The sequence below is a fragment of the Clarias gariepinus genome, chromosome 17 (assembly GCF_024256425.1).
Source record: "Clarias gariepinus isolate MV-2021 ecotype Netherlands chromosome 17, CGAR_prim_01v2, whole genome shotgun sequence".
NCBI classification, from domain to species: Eukaryota; Metazoa; Chordata; class Actinopteri; order Siluriformes; family Clariidae; genus Clarias; species Clarias gariepinus.
In genome coordinates, this window is record NC_071116.1 from 26005108 (window position 1) to 26019138 (window position 14031).

A 14031-nucleotide genomic window follows, 5' to 3' on the forward strand; every position below is an offset into this window, starting at 1 on the left:
CAATTCCTCGTGTCTTATGTGGAGGAAATCGAGTGCAGCGGTTGCTTGGATTAACTTCTGCACAATTGTCAATCATGGCACATATTCACTGCTTTTAATTAATGCTTTTGATTTTAATTAATCAATATTTATTCCAAAGCTATTTCAACATTTTGCCAAGTTATATTTCTCAGACATGATTATATTACTAATTGTTCACTAATTTAAACCCAATCATAGGGATGATGATAATTAATACAGAAGGCTTTGCTAGTCAGGTGTTAGTCATAAAAAAAAATCCTTCAAAATTTCATTAATATATCTCAGTTTCAGTTTCATACTGATTTCCGTCTCTATATTTAAAAACAAAAAATTGTGTATTAGACAGTTCTTATAACTGGGCGAAGACATTTACTGACCAGCACGTAACTGAAGCGGCCGAGCGTGTCCATGCACAGCTCACTCCACTGGTCTATGAACAGTGCATCCTTTAGCCTCTTGTTGATCATACAGTTCACCTCTTGCAGCCTGACGAAGGGCACACACACACACAGAGACAGGGCGTGAAAAAGAAAGACAATTAGATAGACAGTCAACAAACCCTGATCCTGCAGGACTTCACCACCCTGGAGAATTTCTTTCCAACCCTTCAGGCTAATGCACCTGCGCCCACCAATTTGGATGTGTTTTATATTTTAGAAGTGTGTCGGATTAGCGCTGGCACTGAATCAAATGGAAAATATCCAGTTGCAGGTTTGGACACGTAGCAGGACATGGTGGAGAATAACAAGCTGTCTCACCCGACGATAAACATGTCCGTGCTCCCATCGCTGACTCCCGGGCCGAACAGACCGCTGATGTCATCAGGTGGCATCGCTGAGCCGACGTTCCATGTGACGATGTGAACCCTACAAATGCAAAAATGACAAACCATTTATCTACAATTTTGATGTCATTTACAAATAATTTATTCCATATACATAAGTGAGAACCACAACATGAAGATGTCTGGTTAAAAGCTATGAAGTAATTACTGAGAGAACCACAAATTGAAGAGTAGAACCACAAAATAATCTTTTAATAAAATGAAAAACCATATAATTGTGTTAAATAATGACAAAATCATGTGGAGAAAGAGAAATGCCTTTAATGCCTTAAATTACATTAATGCAGAACCACTCTGTTTATAGAGAACCACACTGTTAATGGAGAACCTATACCCTTTAGAACAATGAGAACAGTGAACAATGCCATTAATGGAGAAGAAAGTCCTTAAGTGGAGAACAATGCCATTGAAGACTGTGTTGTTAATTAGAGAACACTTAAATTACTGGGGAAACGCATCATCACTTAGAAAACAATTCTGTAAACACTTAGAGCTTGGACCCGAACGCACAACCATGACGAGCTGTTAAAAGAGAAAAAAAAGGAATTTATTTACAGGCTTGTATCAGTTCCAAATACGGTTTTAAAAATAAACGTGTCTGGGATAATCCGCACAGGCTGGTATAACTTGGCACAGTCTCTTCTCCGCAAACATGAACTAAAAAAAACTTGATCAACATGACATGACATAAAATCTCCAGATTTCACAAACACAGACAATAGCAGAGTTCTGAGAACTGAAGAACGAAAGCATGCTGAGAGCATGGACTAAATAAGCTAAACAAAAGAGCGAATTCTGACAAATTCCATTAATGGAGAACCAAATTAGAAAACAGTGTTATTAATAGAGAACTTCTGTACATTGTTAATGGGGATCCATATCAACAATGCCACTGATAGAGAACCAGTCTGTTAATTAGTAATCAATGGCATTTAAAGAGATTAATGAACCCCTACAGGGGTGGATCAGTGGTCCACGGGTCAAACCCAAACACCACCAAGTTGCCACTGTTGGGCCCTTGAGCAAGGCCCTTAACCCTCAACTGCTCAGACGAATAATGAGATGAAGAAAAAGTCACTCGCTCTGAATAAGGGCGTCTGCCAAAGATCATGAATGTAAATGCAAAATGAACAACATGGGAAATAAATTTTTTGGGCCTTGGCAGTGGAATAAAATTTAGAACAAAATGTAAGTCTGAAGCTGGTTAAGGCAAAAAAAAAAAAAGGAATGAAATCGGAAATTTGATTATTTTCAGACCATACATTAAATCCACACCAGGACCAATGACTAACGGAAGGAAGTTTTTATTACCTTGTTATCAACATTTGGGGTCTCTCTGAAAATGAGACTCTAGTCTCTGTAGGGCTTTCCTATTTAATAATAAATGAGCAAATCGATAAAGTAATGAATAAGTAATGAAAGAAGCAAGCCATTACAGTCCATCAGTACTACAGCATGTTGCGTAAATGAATTAGGACAGAGCAAGGGGAAACATCGATATGGCTACGGATCAAAATAAAGTCGTAGAAAGACGCATACTGGCAGCAATGATGCCATGCATGGACGTACTAATGGGCTTTTAGTGGTGCCTAATATTTTCTCCTATTACCAACAGTCTGGGCAACAAACCACAATCATACTTATATACAGTACATATGTGTTCCTGTAACATTTGGCTAAATTGTCTTGCACTTTCATTCCACAGACTCCGAATCACACTGTGACCTAATACAGTACTGAAAAGTGTTCACTACTGAGTGTACTGAGTCTAAAACCTAAAGTGGGTTTGGAAATAAGGGTCATAGAGAAGCGTTCTCAATCTAGCACAGTTTAATTGTGGTGAGAAAGTGATTTCACTCTAAACTGACCCAGAATGCATAATATAAAGCAATCATACTGTGTTTTATTTTTTTTTTCATTTTTTTCTTTTTTTATTTGTTCAACACAAGGTGAGAAACTGAGCCACGAGGCACAAACCGAGCCAAAGCACAAAACTGTCTGTAGTGTTACAGAAATGCTACGTGCTCTGGAATATTAAGCCAACAAATAAGAAAAGATGGATTTAATACATAAAAGGTTAATATAATCATCTAATCATTTATTTTGCAATGGTGATCTTTGTGATTTCTGGGCATGTACTTTTTTCCAATATGTGTATGTATATATATATTGCATATATATTGTATATATTAATTAATTTATTATATATGTATTGGATTATGTAAAAGTTTTCTAAAAGAGTCTAACTTGTAAGAAATGTAGGAATAAAATATAGTTGCAAGCAACGATGAGCGGGCCCAAGCACCTGTGCCATCGCCACCCCGGCACTCAAAAAAGCTCTGGTTGCTGATGTCACTCATCACTGGGCCGGGTAATGGTGCAGGTGCTTGGGTCGTTCACTGTTTGTTTAGAATGTGTAGTGTGTGTACAGTAGGTTATGTATGTGTGTAGGATGTGTGTGTGTGTGTAGTATTTGTGCGTGTTTGTGTAGTATGTGTGTATAGTGTGTGTATTTAGTAGTGCTGATGTCATAAATATGCGTTTTGCAAATGACCCAAAATATCTGACCTCGTGATGAGTTGAGCCCATGAGATGCATGCAGTGGAAATTATGTTTTGTGTGTATTATTAATAACACACACATAAAACACACTTATTATTACTACTGACTATTTAACTAGTACTCCTTAGTTAATAAAGTGTTAATCGTGTTAATCCCTGCATGGTTGCCGAGGAGTAATGGAAATGTATTTTAAGCATGACTGCAAAACCTAAGAGAAATATCATTATAGGTAAAGCACATTTTCTATTATTTTCCTTATATGGCTTGCATCACGTGCATTAAGCATATAGAACTTTACCACGCTGATGAAGGCCCTACAATGCCCTATCATTGTTCTGACCAGCCGGTAAGTTGTTTTTCATCTGCATAAATACTTAATTAAGAAATGAGAACGAGATTTGCTAAACGTCTTTACTAGAGTGTTGTTGCCTTAAAAAAAACCTGTTTACGTTGTTGCACTAATAGTAATAAACTAGAAACTCTTCCCATCTTCCGTCATGCCAGCTCAGTTCTGGAATATTTAGCAGGGTACAACTTACTACTAGAAATGTTTTGTCATGTTTTGTCATGATGTCCCTGGCAGAGCCGCTCATGATTATGTGGCACAAGCTGCTGTGTGATATCTGTGAGCGGGAACGTGGCCAGTGCAGCTCGCTGAACCCATTCTGTCACTCACAGCCTAAAAACCATGACGAAGTCACAGATCAGGGACATCAGACAGTCTCCGCTCTAATTGTTTTACCCTCTGTGGAGTCGCAGTCTTGAGGGAGAGAGTGTCCCAAAACAGCCTTGTCCCAAGCCTCACAGTCTCCAATTAGGTTTAACATTTTAAAATGAATGCTTGTGATTTACCTTAGGAGATGAGAAGGGTGAGTAATGCTCACCCTTAATATTTTTGTTAAGACCTAATGCTTTCCTTCAAGGAAAAAAGCTGCTGTATAATTGCTATGGCAACACCTTTACCAAAGCAAAGCCAAAGCTGTCCAAGTACTAATATATCTTAATAAGTTGTAAAAAGAGGTACTCTTACCTAAAGTCTCCATCCCTGTTGAAGGGCTTCTTTTGACGTGCTTTTTCTGCAGTGCCAGGACTTATGATGATCGGCTCTGGAGACTGGCTCTGAACACGGGTTTGCAGAATAGGGATGGAGGAAGTGCTAAGGTTTGGTTTAGGGAAAAGATTTGTGTGTGTATTTGCATTGTGACCAGGTTGTACAGGAGGGCTGGGGAACGTTAAAGGGTTGGGCTTGGTGCTAGGACTAAGCTGGATGTGAACTTGAGTAAGACTGCGCTGAGCATCTTTGGGGCTGAGCTGAGCATTTTGCAAGCTTTGTGGGCTCCGGCGTCCTTGAAGTGGCTCTGCGGGGGTTTGAGACGTGGAGCTTGTTGCTGGAATGATGGGTAAAATGGAAGGAGGGTCCACAGTTCTGGGGGACTTTACCCCCGATCTGGTAGTAGGCCTGGGTCGGCTGATGCTAACAGTAGCAGATGTTGAGGAGGTGGATGCCGAGCCTCCACGTTCCCGCAGTGATGTCTCTGATGTCTTGGCAGTGCTGAGTGTCGGAAGGTTTAATGGCTTTGTAGTAGGGCAGACTGAAGCCGGAGGAGGCAGGATGGGAACTGAAGATGGGCTAAGCCTTGGTGCTCCTGTGGATTGCATCGGGAACGACAGCTTTGGCTGGTCTGCGCTGGATCCCTTTATCTTCAGAAAGAACACATAAAAAAAAAACTTGTTTTCAACCATAAAATATAAAAGGAGGCTAAAAGCATGAGGAAGACAGCTACAATTTAATGTAATCAGTCTTTACTTCTCTTTTTCTTAATTAAAGCTGACATATTATACGTATATATAAACCAGGTCATATAATACTTAAAAATCTCCATAATTTCCCGTAACACATTCTGGAATTCCTGAATGTTGTTGCCTTTTACTCATTTTTTAAGCACATTACTTTAATTTTAATAAACCCGCCTTTGTTGAAGTGCATTTTCCAGTAACTAGGGAAAAAAAGGCTGGGGAAAATGCCTTTTTTAACCTACTCATATTCAGGACATAATAAAGGATTTCTCACCCATTTTTTAAGTATTTCCAAACAAACAAAACAAGCAAAAAAAGGTTACATAGTACAAACAGATTTCTGTGTGTTTGTTTAAGAGTTTTTATTTACAATGACTTTCTCAATGTTCAACTATACGAAAGTTAAGACAGAGCTAACAGCTGAAGAATGCTACATTAGCCATTAGCATTTAGCCACTATATGCAATTTTGATATCACCAAACAGGTCAAAATTAAGGATATCATATTGAATTGACACACCTATACCCACACACAATGGATCTGTTGTTTCTAAAAGCCTATGAAATTGGCCTAAAAAGTGTCGCACCAATTTAATACAAGGTATCTTAATATTATAGATATTATAGACATATTATAGATCATATTTAGAATACTTAATTCAACACTGGAACTTACAGTAACAAACAATAAAGTAGTAATGCATACAGCTCCAGGAGCTGAAGTAGGAGTAGATCCACACATGGGCAGGGGTGGTCAAATGAAGTAAAAGTACAGATATTTGTAGTAGGATGTAGTGGAGTAAAAGTCAAAAAGGATTCAACTAACAGAATTACTCAACTAAAGTACAGATACATGAAATACGTACTAAAATACAGTAAGGGAGTAAATGTACTTAGTTACCTTCCACCTCTGCACATAAGTGTGGTATTTATGATTTTCACAAGACCAGCTCAGAATTGTTCCTCACTGAGAAAGCAGTGTGATATGAAAAGTTTAACACACACATACTGTACATACAACTTTCAGTATACCTGACAAAACATTTACATACATCAATGATAGCCACTGATGCTTCATTCCATTAGGGGAAAAAAATTAATGTTAAGGGCTGGACAGAGGTGGGCCCCGGGCCAGAGGAGGGTCTTGTCATCTCTTTACCTCAGGAATATTGTAAAAATAATGACGATTCTGAAGAAATCTTAAGAAAACATGCAAATTTAAAGGAGACATTTTTGCACTTATAGACACACACACACACACACACACACACACAGCTATCAAACTCTACAAGATGTCATGATCAAAAAGTGAATTTTCATATTAGGTCCCCTTTAATGCTCTCCTTAATGTTTTATTATCGTTATGTCAGAACGAGCATAATGAAATGCTAGATGTAATTAAAATATACATATTTTTTGTTTGATGCAGAATACGTGATGAAAGTGTGAAGGGTGAAATGAGGGCAAGCTGAGTTAGTATGCTCTCCACACCTCCTCCCTCCTCTGTCTGATGCTGTCTGCAGGACTGTGTGTCAGTGTGCGTGTGTGTGTGTGTGTGTGTGTGTGTTAGAGAAAGAGGGGAGGGGTGTGAGAGAGGAGAGAAAGAAGAGAGAGAAGGTTTTGGCTTTCATGTCCCGTCTCTGTCCTGTTCGGAGCGTCACAGCTGACATCAGCAGGCTTTCAGAACTATCACTCAGTCAGGATCATCTTCCTTCCTGCCGTTGACAGACGTTCCCTCGTTCGCTCCCTGCATTCATCCTGCTCCACTTTCATGTTGCCTGGCAACCAGCTCCACGGCCCAACAACCTTTGATGGAATTTTGCAATCCCATAATTCCTCATTAAAGACGGCACACTTTTACTTTGTTGCCTAGCGCTGACTGAGTGATGCTCACTGACCAATCGTTGAAAAGGTCAGATTGAAATAATTAAACGTGTACAAAAAAAAATAATCAAACCATTTACCGATCCTCACTTTGCTTCCTGACTGTAATTTGCTCCAACACTGGACTCGATCCGCATCCAGAAAAGTGTCCGAGATTGTTTGAGATAATGCCTGGCTCTGACTCCATCTGCTCGACGTGGACAGATCGGCGAGTTTGCGCAGTGGCATCTTGGGACAGAGCTTCCACAAACAGACCGGGTGAGATCACATGTACTGCAGTGTTTGATGAGGGGGAAAAAATGGTGTGAAGTCAAGTGTGGAAGAAATCGCAGTGCTGTTTTATCCTCTCCAACAGATAGCTAAAGAGATAACTAATAGAAGTCTTTCATAGAGCAATATGCTGGAGCAGAAAAACAACATATACAGAGATATACTCAATATAAACATAATAATAATAATAATTATGATAATAATAATAAAAACAGAGAAGAATTTGCACCCACTAAAAATACTAATCATAAGCAGCATTAATTCTCAGTTATAAAGGAGCCATCATCACCCACTGCATGCGTTATTATTGTAATATATTCAGTTTTGCTCATGTTGATTAATAATGCCTGAGTTTATGGAGCTGACTGTACCAATGTTATGTACATATACTCGTACGAATATCAGCATCAGGGCCAATATTAAAATGCTGGATTAGTTTCGGATCTCGTGTGACATCCTCAATCTGCTCCGTTGTGCTTTGCGTGATGATTGGCGCAACATCAATCTTTCACACAGGATTAAGATGCCAGTTCTCCATTACGCCCACAACCAGAAAATGGGTGTCTTATTATGCAAAATTAATTTTTTTAGTTCATTTTCAGACATTCAGATCGATCTTTATGTGGTTGTTTTTTATTGGCCGGGACATAAACAAGCCTAGTAGTTGTTTCCCCTCTAATGTGACCTCATATGAGGGAAACCCTCCCCCAGAATTTCTGCTGTTCTCTGGAGGTTTGTAGATTGATTGCAAATAAAATAGCAAATTATGGGACATTTATGAAGTCATCATGGTATTAGATATCAGCTCAATCTCAGATGTCGCTGCTTAGAGCTCTGATCCCAATATCAGATTAAGAATGGAAAATGGAAAAATAAATGTGATTATGATGAACAATCATCCTGGTGTCTGGTTCGCACAGAAAGCTTAGTGACCTCTTTGAAATATCAAATTAACTCTTGACATTCTTCTTATTCTAATCATTCGATGCAATCTTAGTCAGGAGACTGATGTACAGCTCTGTCATCTCATTTTATTTTTAATGGTGCTTAATATAAAGTTATGCATGTTAACATAATAAGAATAGTTTATGACTAATATTTAAAATAAATAAAAAGGCAATTATGAAAAAACAGTGTTAATAAGAGCAGCGATATATGCAGGTATGAAAGTTTTTTCACCACTGATTCTAGGCAACTGAGATAAAACCGTTGGCTGTGTGTTTTTTTCCCTGCTGAATGATTAAACACTTTTTATTGACTCACTAAGGGAAGTACTTTATTGCACACCTCACACCCTGCACTGCATCCTTACACCATATACAGCAGCCGGAGCAATCACGTGCATTTATCTAAATTATTTGACTGAAGATAGCAAAGATTAACTACAGAGTGTCAAAACTCTTTACATTAGAATTTCCATTTATCTGTTAAGCTTAGAGAAATAACATTGTTCTTGACATCCATATGTATTTAATAAACAAGCGGTTCCAGGTGTTTTCCCTTTTGTTATTGTTGTTATAATAACCTCGCCTCCTCTAGAAAGGCTTCTACTAGATTCTGGATCACGGCTTTGGGGATCTGCCGGTATCCGCTTAGTCTCTGTGCATCAGGATAAAAAAATAAAAAACAGACGTCTCATCCATTTACTGACTGTTGCTAGTCAGGAGTGGTGAAATATCCGCTTTAAATTAGCTTATTCTTACATACAGTGATCCAAACTCCTCAAAGTAAGAGTGTATAAGACTGAAATAAAGCTGTTCATATCGCAGCATGCGCGCTTTCATCTCCCGTTTGATCAAAACGTCGCCGATGTGAGCAGCTTTATTTCAGTCTGAATATACTCGGATCACAAAAAGGGTCAACTTTTGCAAAACAGACAAATGTAACATCAGTACCCCAGAAAAATGACACAGCACAAATATATACTCAATAAATAAACGCTGCCTTTTATTAAGTGGAAGCGCATGGCAGCTTTATTTCAGTCATAAATTCCAGCCATTCGTGGTCAAATAATTATTTAACACTGGACATAAAGAGCAAAAGAGCATGATGATTACTATTAATAATTCACGCTTCCTGCAGTGTCATTTTCTCGATAAAAGATTCTTAATTGCATATAATTATATTTATGTGGGGGGGGGGGGGGAACCCTCAGTATCTAGTACCTGCATTCTCACAAACGAAAGTTCTAAAGTCTGATTTTCCCTGTCGTTGGCTTTTGATCTTTCACAGACTCAAGTGGGTCGATGTCTAATCAAGATTGTGTGCAAATTAAAGTCAACACTGAGGCTCTACCTCTAATTCTAATACAGGTGATCCCAAAGTTTTATACATTTGCCTAATGTGAACACACCATATCGTGCCTGGGCGAGGATCAGCGTACCGTTGTTAAGTCTATTTGAAATAGCTTGTACAGGCACGGCTCAAGTAAAATATAAAAACTAGCTTTACCTGAATGCGAAAGTGAACCGTCCAATCTCATCCTCTAAACTATACGGCCATGGCTGATGAAGTTTATGAAGAAGGAACATGAAAAGCTTGTTCATGACTTTTTCACAAAATATCAATAATATTAGGCATAGTGCAAAGGTTCCCCTTGTACACTTGGGTTTACTGTCGACCTACTGCATCAGAGTGCGTAAATATGTAAAGATTCCCCAATATAAAACAATCTTACTAATGTGAAAGCTGGCTAGCTAGGAAGAGGGGAGGAGGGCGCGATCGTACCCAGGCACAGTATGAATCAATCGTACCTAATGTGAAAGCAGCCTGAGACTTAAAAACTCCTTTTGAGGCCAAGTGTGTACCTCAACTGGTTGGCTTGATTTATGTGTTGCACCAGTGACAAGGCTGTTTTCTAGAAGAAGGAAGTTCTTCTGTTCAAACTTTGCGTATAAGACTGAAACAAGCCCAAGTCCCCCAAGTACCACAAACGTGTTTTGAGACCTGACTCAAGCTGACCATCACTGTGTTCTCGCTACTCTGCACCAATCCCAGGAAACACAATTTCTTAATTTTCTATTTATTAACTTTTATAGCAATATATTTTAATTTAATTATAACTATGATCTGATGACAATAAAGTATCTCACGCTTTCATCTAAAAATTATCATAGTAAAAAACAATCACTAAAGATACAAAAGATTCACCCTTAATGTTACAGTGTGGTACCTTTATTTCTGAAAATGCAGAAAATGTAATCTTTCGTGAACATGCAGTACCACAAGCAGGAGCACAAACTGAACCTAAACCTCTTTTTGCTGCTTACTCTATTTACATCTGCCGTACAGCTTTATTCTCATTTAGAGCTCTTCCTTAATGCTCTGTGCTGTTCATGAATATATTAAACAACCTACAAAGCATCAACAGACGAGAGTAAAAACACCTGTATGTCAGGAGAGAAACAAAAGAATCTGTCAGATTATACTGGCTCTACTGTCATATGCGATCATTTACACAGCCAATCAATTCACACCCAATTAATCATAATATTTTATCTCCATCCACATTTGGAATTGTTCCTTGTCTTTCCTGCAGGAGGATCCAAAAGCCCGAGCTCCCAGTTTGACTGAGCTTCTCTGTACGATCAGAACGGAAAGGATTGGTGAGAAACATCGACAGTGATAGACATCCCATTAACGGCATCTCTGTTTGCATTGCAGCTTGTTGCTATGGCAATAGTGAAGTGAAGAAGTGTAAGGCCAAAGAAGTCACCTACACTCTTAGTAAACTTTATAAGCCCACGGAATGAATGATAAAAGCTTCAAGCAGTAAATAATTCTGGTCAGCTGCTGAACAACATGCTATAAAATGAATAAGACCAGAAGGTATACATCCAACAACAGAACAGCCAGTGCAGCAAGACACCGGTGTAAATAAAAGTCCAGACACATGCTGCACTCTGAGCACACTCCACACAGCAGCCCTTATGCAGCATTTATCCCAAACACATCGCCATTTTAATCAACCAAATGTGATCACATAAAATTCAGTCGTGCCACCTCAGCTGATCTTCTCTCTGCAGAGAATAATTATTTTTCAGATCCATGTAATAAACAGTAAACACCCTAAAAAACAAACTTGCATGCCACGGTTTTAGATCAGGATATTACTACTGTATATAACCACATGAAACATTACCAGGAAATAGTAGATCTGATGATGTAATTCAGATATCGTGATCTTTTTTTTTATAATATACTTTTCTGTGAGATATAATTGATATTATAATAAAAACAATTCAAATAAAAGTTTTCCACTGGTTAGATTTTTGAAATAGAAAAATATTTCCTTATTTTCAGTGCTGTTTTTTTTTTTTTTCTTTTACTGGTCACATGTCTTTCTTAACAACTCTGCAAAGTGAAATATTCTTGAATCTATTCAAACCTATCAATCATTGCTGAAAAATAAGTTTGCAACACATCAAATATAATATTCTTATACAGAATAAATATACAGTACAGTATTTCTAGTCAAATGTTACTAAAATTTAAACAAAAAAAAAAAACACTTCTTCTATTTGCAGATGATTTTTCCGAATTTTTAGGATTTTTTTCTTAAAATAATTAAAATGATTAAACAAGAAAAAACAGAACAAGTCATTTTTTATTTTAAATTTTAGTAACATTTTGCTAGAACTAATCTCACACACTCATCATCTATTATGCTTTATTCTGTATGCAGGGTTGCATGGGGCCTGGATTCAATTCCAGGAGTCTTAGGCCACAAAGCGTACATCAATCCATCACGAGACACACACACACACACTCATTTACACACTGCAGGGGATGTGAAAATGCCAATTAGTTAATTAGCTGCATGTCTTTGGACTGTGGGAAGAAACTGGAGTACCCAGGGGAAACCCACCAAGCACAGGGAGAACATGCAAACTCCACGCACACAGACCTGAGGTGGGAATCGAACCCACAAAGCCACAGTGCTAACCCCTAAGCCATTGTGCCACTTTCCTTATTTTTAGTGCTGATTTATTTTTCAAGGCAATAAATTAACAGCTTACTGTCTTTACCACTCTGTGTCAGCCATGTTTCCTTCTCAAATATTATAAACAGTCCTAGTCACATGACTACACTGCAAAAAATGACATCATCTTAGCAAGTGATAAATTGAATATATTTAATCTATCCAACTCTATCTATAATTTCTTAAAATAACTTTACAACAAAACAAATATAAGATTATTATATTAAGTGAAAAAAATGGCAGATAATTTTGCTAGGTTTTTGGAATTTATTTCTTGAAAGAATCAAAATAATCTGGCAAGAGAACAAGACATTTTGCTCTTGAAATTTAATAACATTTTACTGGAAATAACAAGCTTTTCTTGTTAATAAGCTTACTTTTGGTTTAATGAAAACGTATTTTGAGAAATTATAGATAGGTTTGCCTAGATTCAAGAATGTTTAACTTGGTAAGATGTCACATTTGTTAAATTAAAGCAGAAAATAACACATATATAAGGTCAGGTCTATAGTTTTATTATGATAAGTGTAGAAGTTGCAAATAGATTTATGCAAAAAATATACACGTTTTTAAAACGTTTAAAAAGTTTTACGTTATTCAAAAAAATATCTATATAAACTGAATTTATGTTTCTAGAAGATTAATAAGACTATGTGAGAGAGGAGTTTAATTAACAGAAATCCTTTTTTAACAACAACAAAAAAAAAAATGTTAAAGCCTTACCAGGTTACCCAGCAACTGCACATGCGCACTGGACATAAGACAAAGTTAAACAGATTTTGTTGCGCCCTGACCCCTAACCTCTACAGTGCGTCTCAGGGTTACACTCTGCTCATGGAGGATAAATGATCCTCATATAGGAAAAATAAATGTACTGTGTAATGTAGTAATGTAGCTTAGCGTACAGAGTCAGGACTAACACTGTGATTAATTAACCCAGTACATCAGTTTACCGTATCTGAGACGCGCGTGAGGACGGAGAGGTCACATGGCCAAAAACTCACAAAACCGTTATTAACATGAATAAACACATCGCGCGCGCACCCATGCACGTGTACAAAGTACGGACCTGTATGCTGCGATGACGGATGCGGTGAAGTCCTCACCTGTCCTCTGTCCTGTCTCTTGTCGTCCCCTGTCCTGTCCTCTGTCCTTGGTGCTGAATGCGTTTTATCCCTGCATAGGACAGAACCTGCACGCAGCACCTTACCGGACAGCCTTGTGTGCGTGTGTGTGTGTGTGTGAGAGAGAGAGAGAGAGAGAGAGAGAGATGCTGTGTGTGTAGGTGAGCGAGTGAGATGCTGTGTGTGTGTGTGTGTGTGTGTGTGACCGGGCTCTGTCACATCTCATCCAACATCTGTTGTTGTCAAACCGAGAGGCGTTAATGACGTCACGGAGCGTTTTGCGATCCTGCGACCGCTGAAAAAGAAAGGGAAGAAAGCGCGTGCGGCGGAATTAAAATGTCCTCGCGCTCGTGCGCACGCACGCGCGAGTGACACCTAGCTGCCGCCCCCGCAGGGTCACTGAGTCCCTCAGGGAGCGCGCGCGAGAAAGAAGCCGAATAAACGCGAGGGAGGGGGGAGGGGGGAAAGTTAAGTAAAAATAAGCACAAAATAACAAAAACAAAGGAATAATGGCACATGTTCACTGCAATACATTAGAATATCATCGA

The 14031-nt window shown here is 38.4% G+C and overlaps 1 protein-coding gene across 2 annotated transcripts in view; it reads right to left on the bottom strand.

Moving 5' to 3' along the window:
- Positions 1 to 13579, bottom strand: part of LOC128545823 (inositol polyphosphate 5-phosphatase K) — a 30194-nt gene extending 16615 nt beyond the window's left edge. Inside the window, exons 1-4 of one of the 2 annotated variants that reach the window (XM_053516494.1) lie at positions 13466 to 13579; positions 4458 to 5128; positions 780 to 887; positions 399 to 507 (exon numbers count right to left, since the gene is read on the bottom strand). In XM_053516494.1, the coding sequence (XP_053372469.1) occupies positions 399 to 507; positions 780 to 887; positions 4458 to 5086 (846 nt within the window). In that variant the 5' untranslated portion in view covers positions 5087 to 5128; positions 13466 to 13579. Of the gene's footprint in view, positions 1 to 398; positions 508 to 779; positions 888 to 4457; positions 5129 to 13428 lie in introns of both variants that reach the window. The other variant, XM_053516492.1, reaches the window with a different exon arrangement.
- Positions 13580 to 14031: the final 452 nt, after the last annotated feature.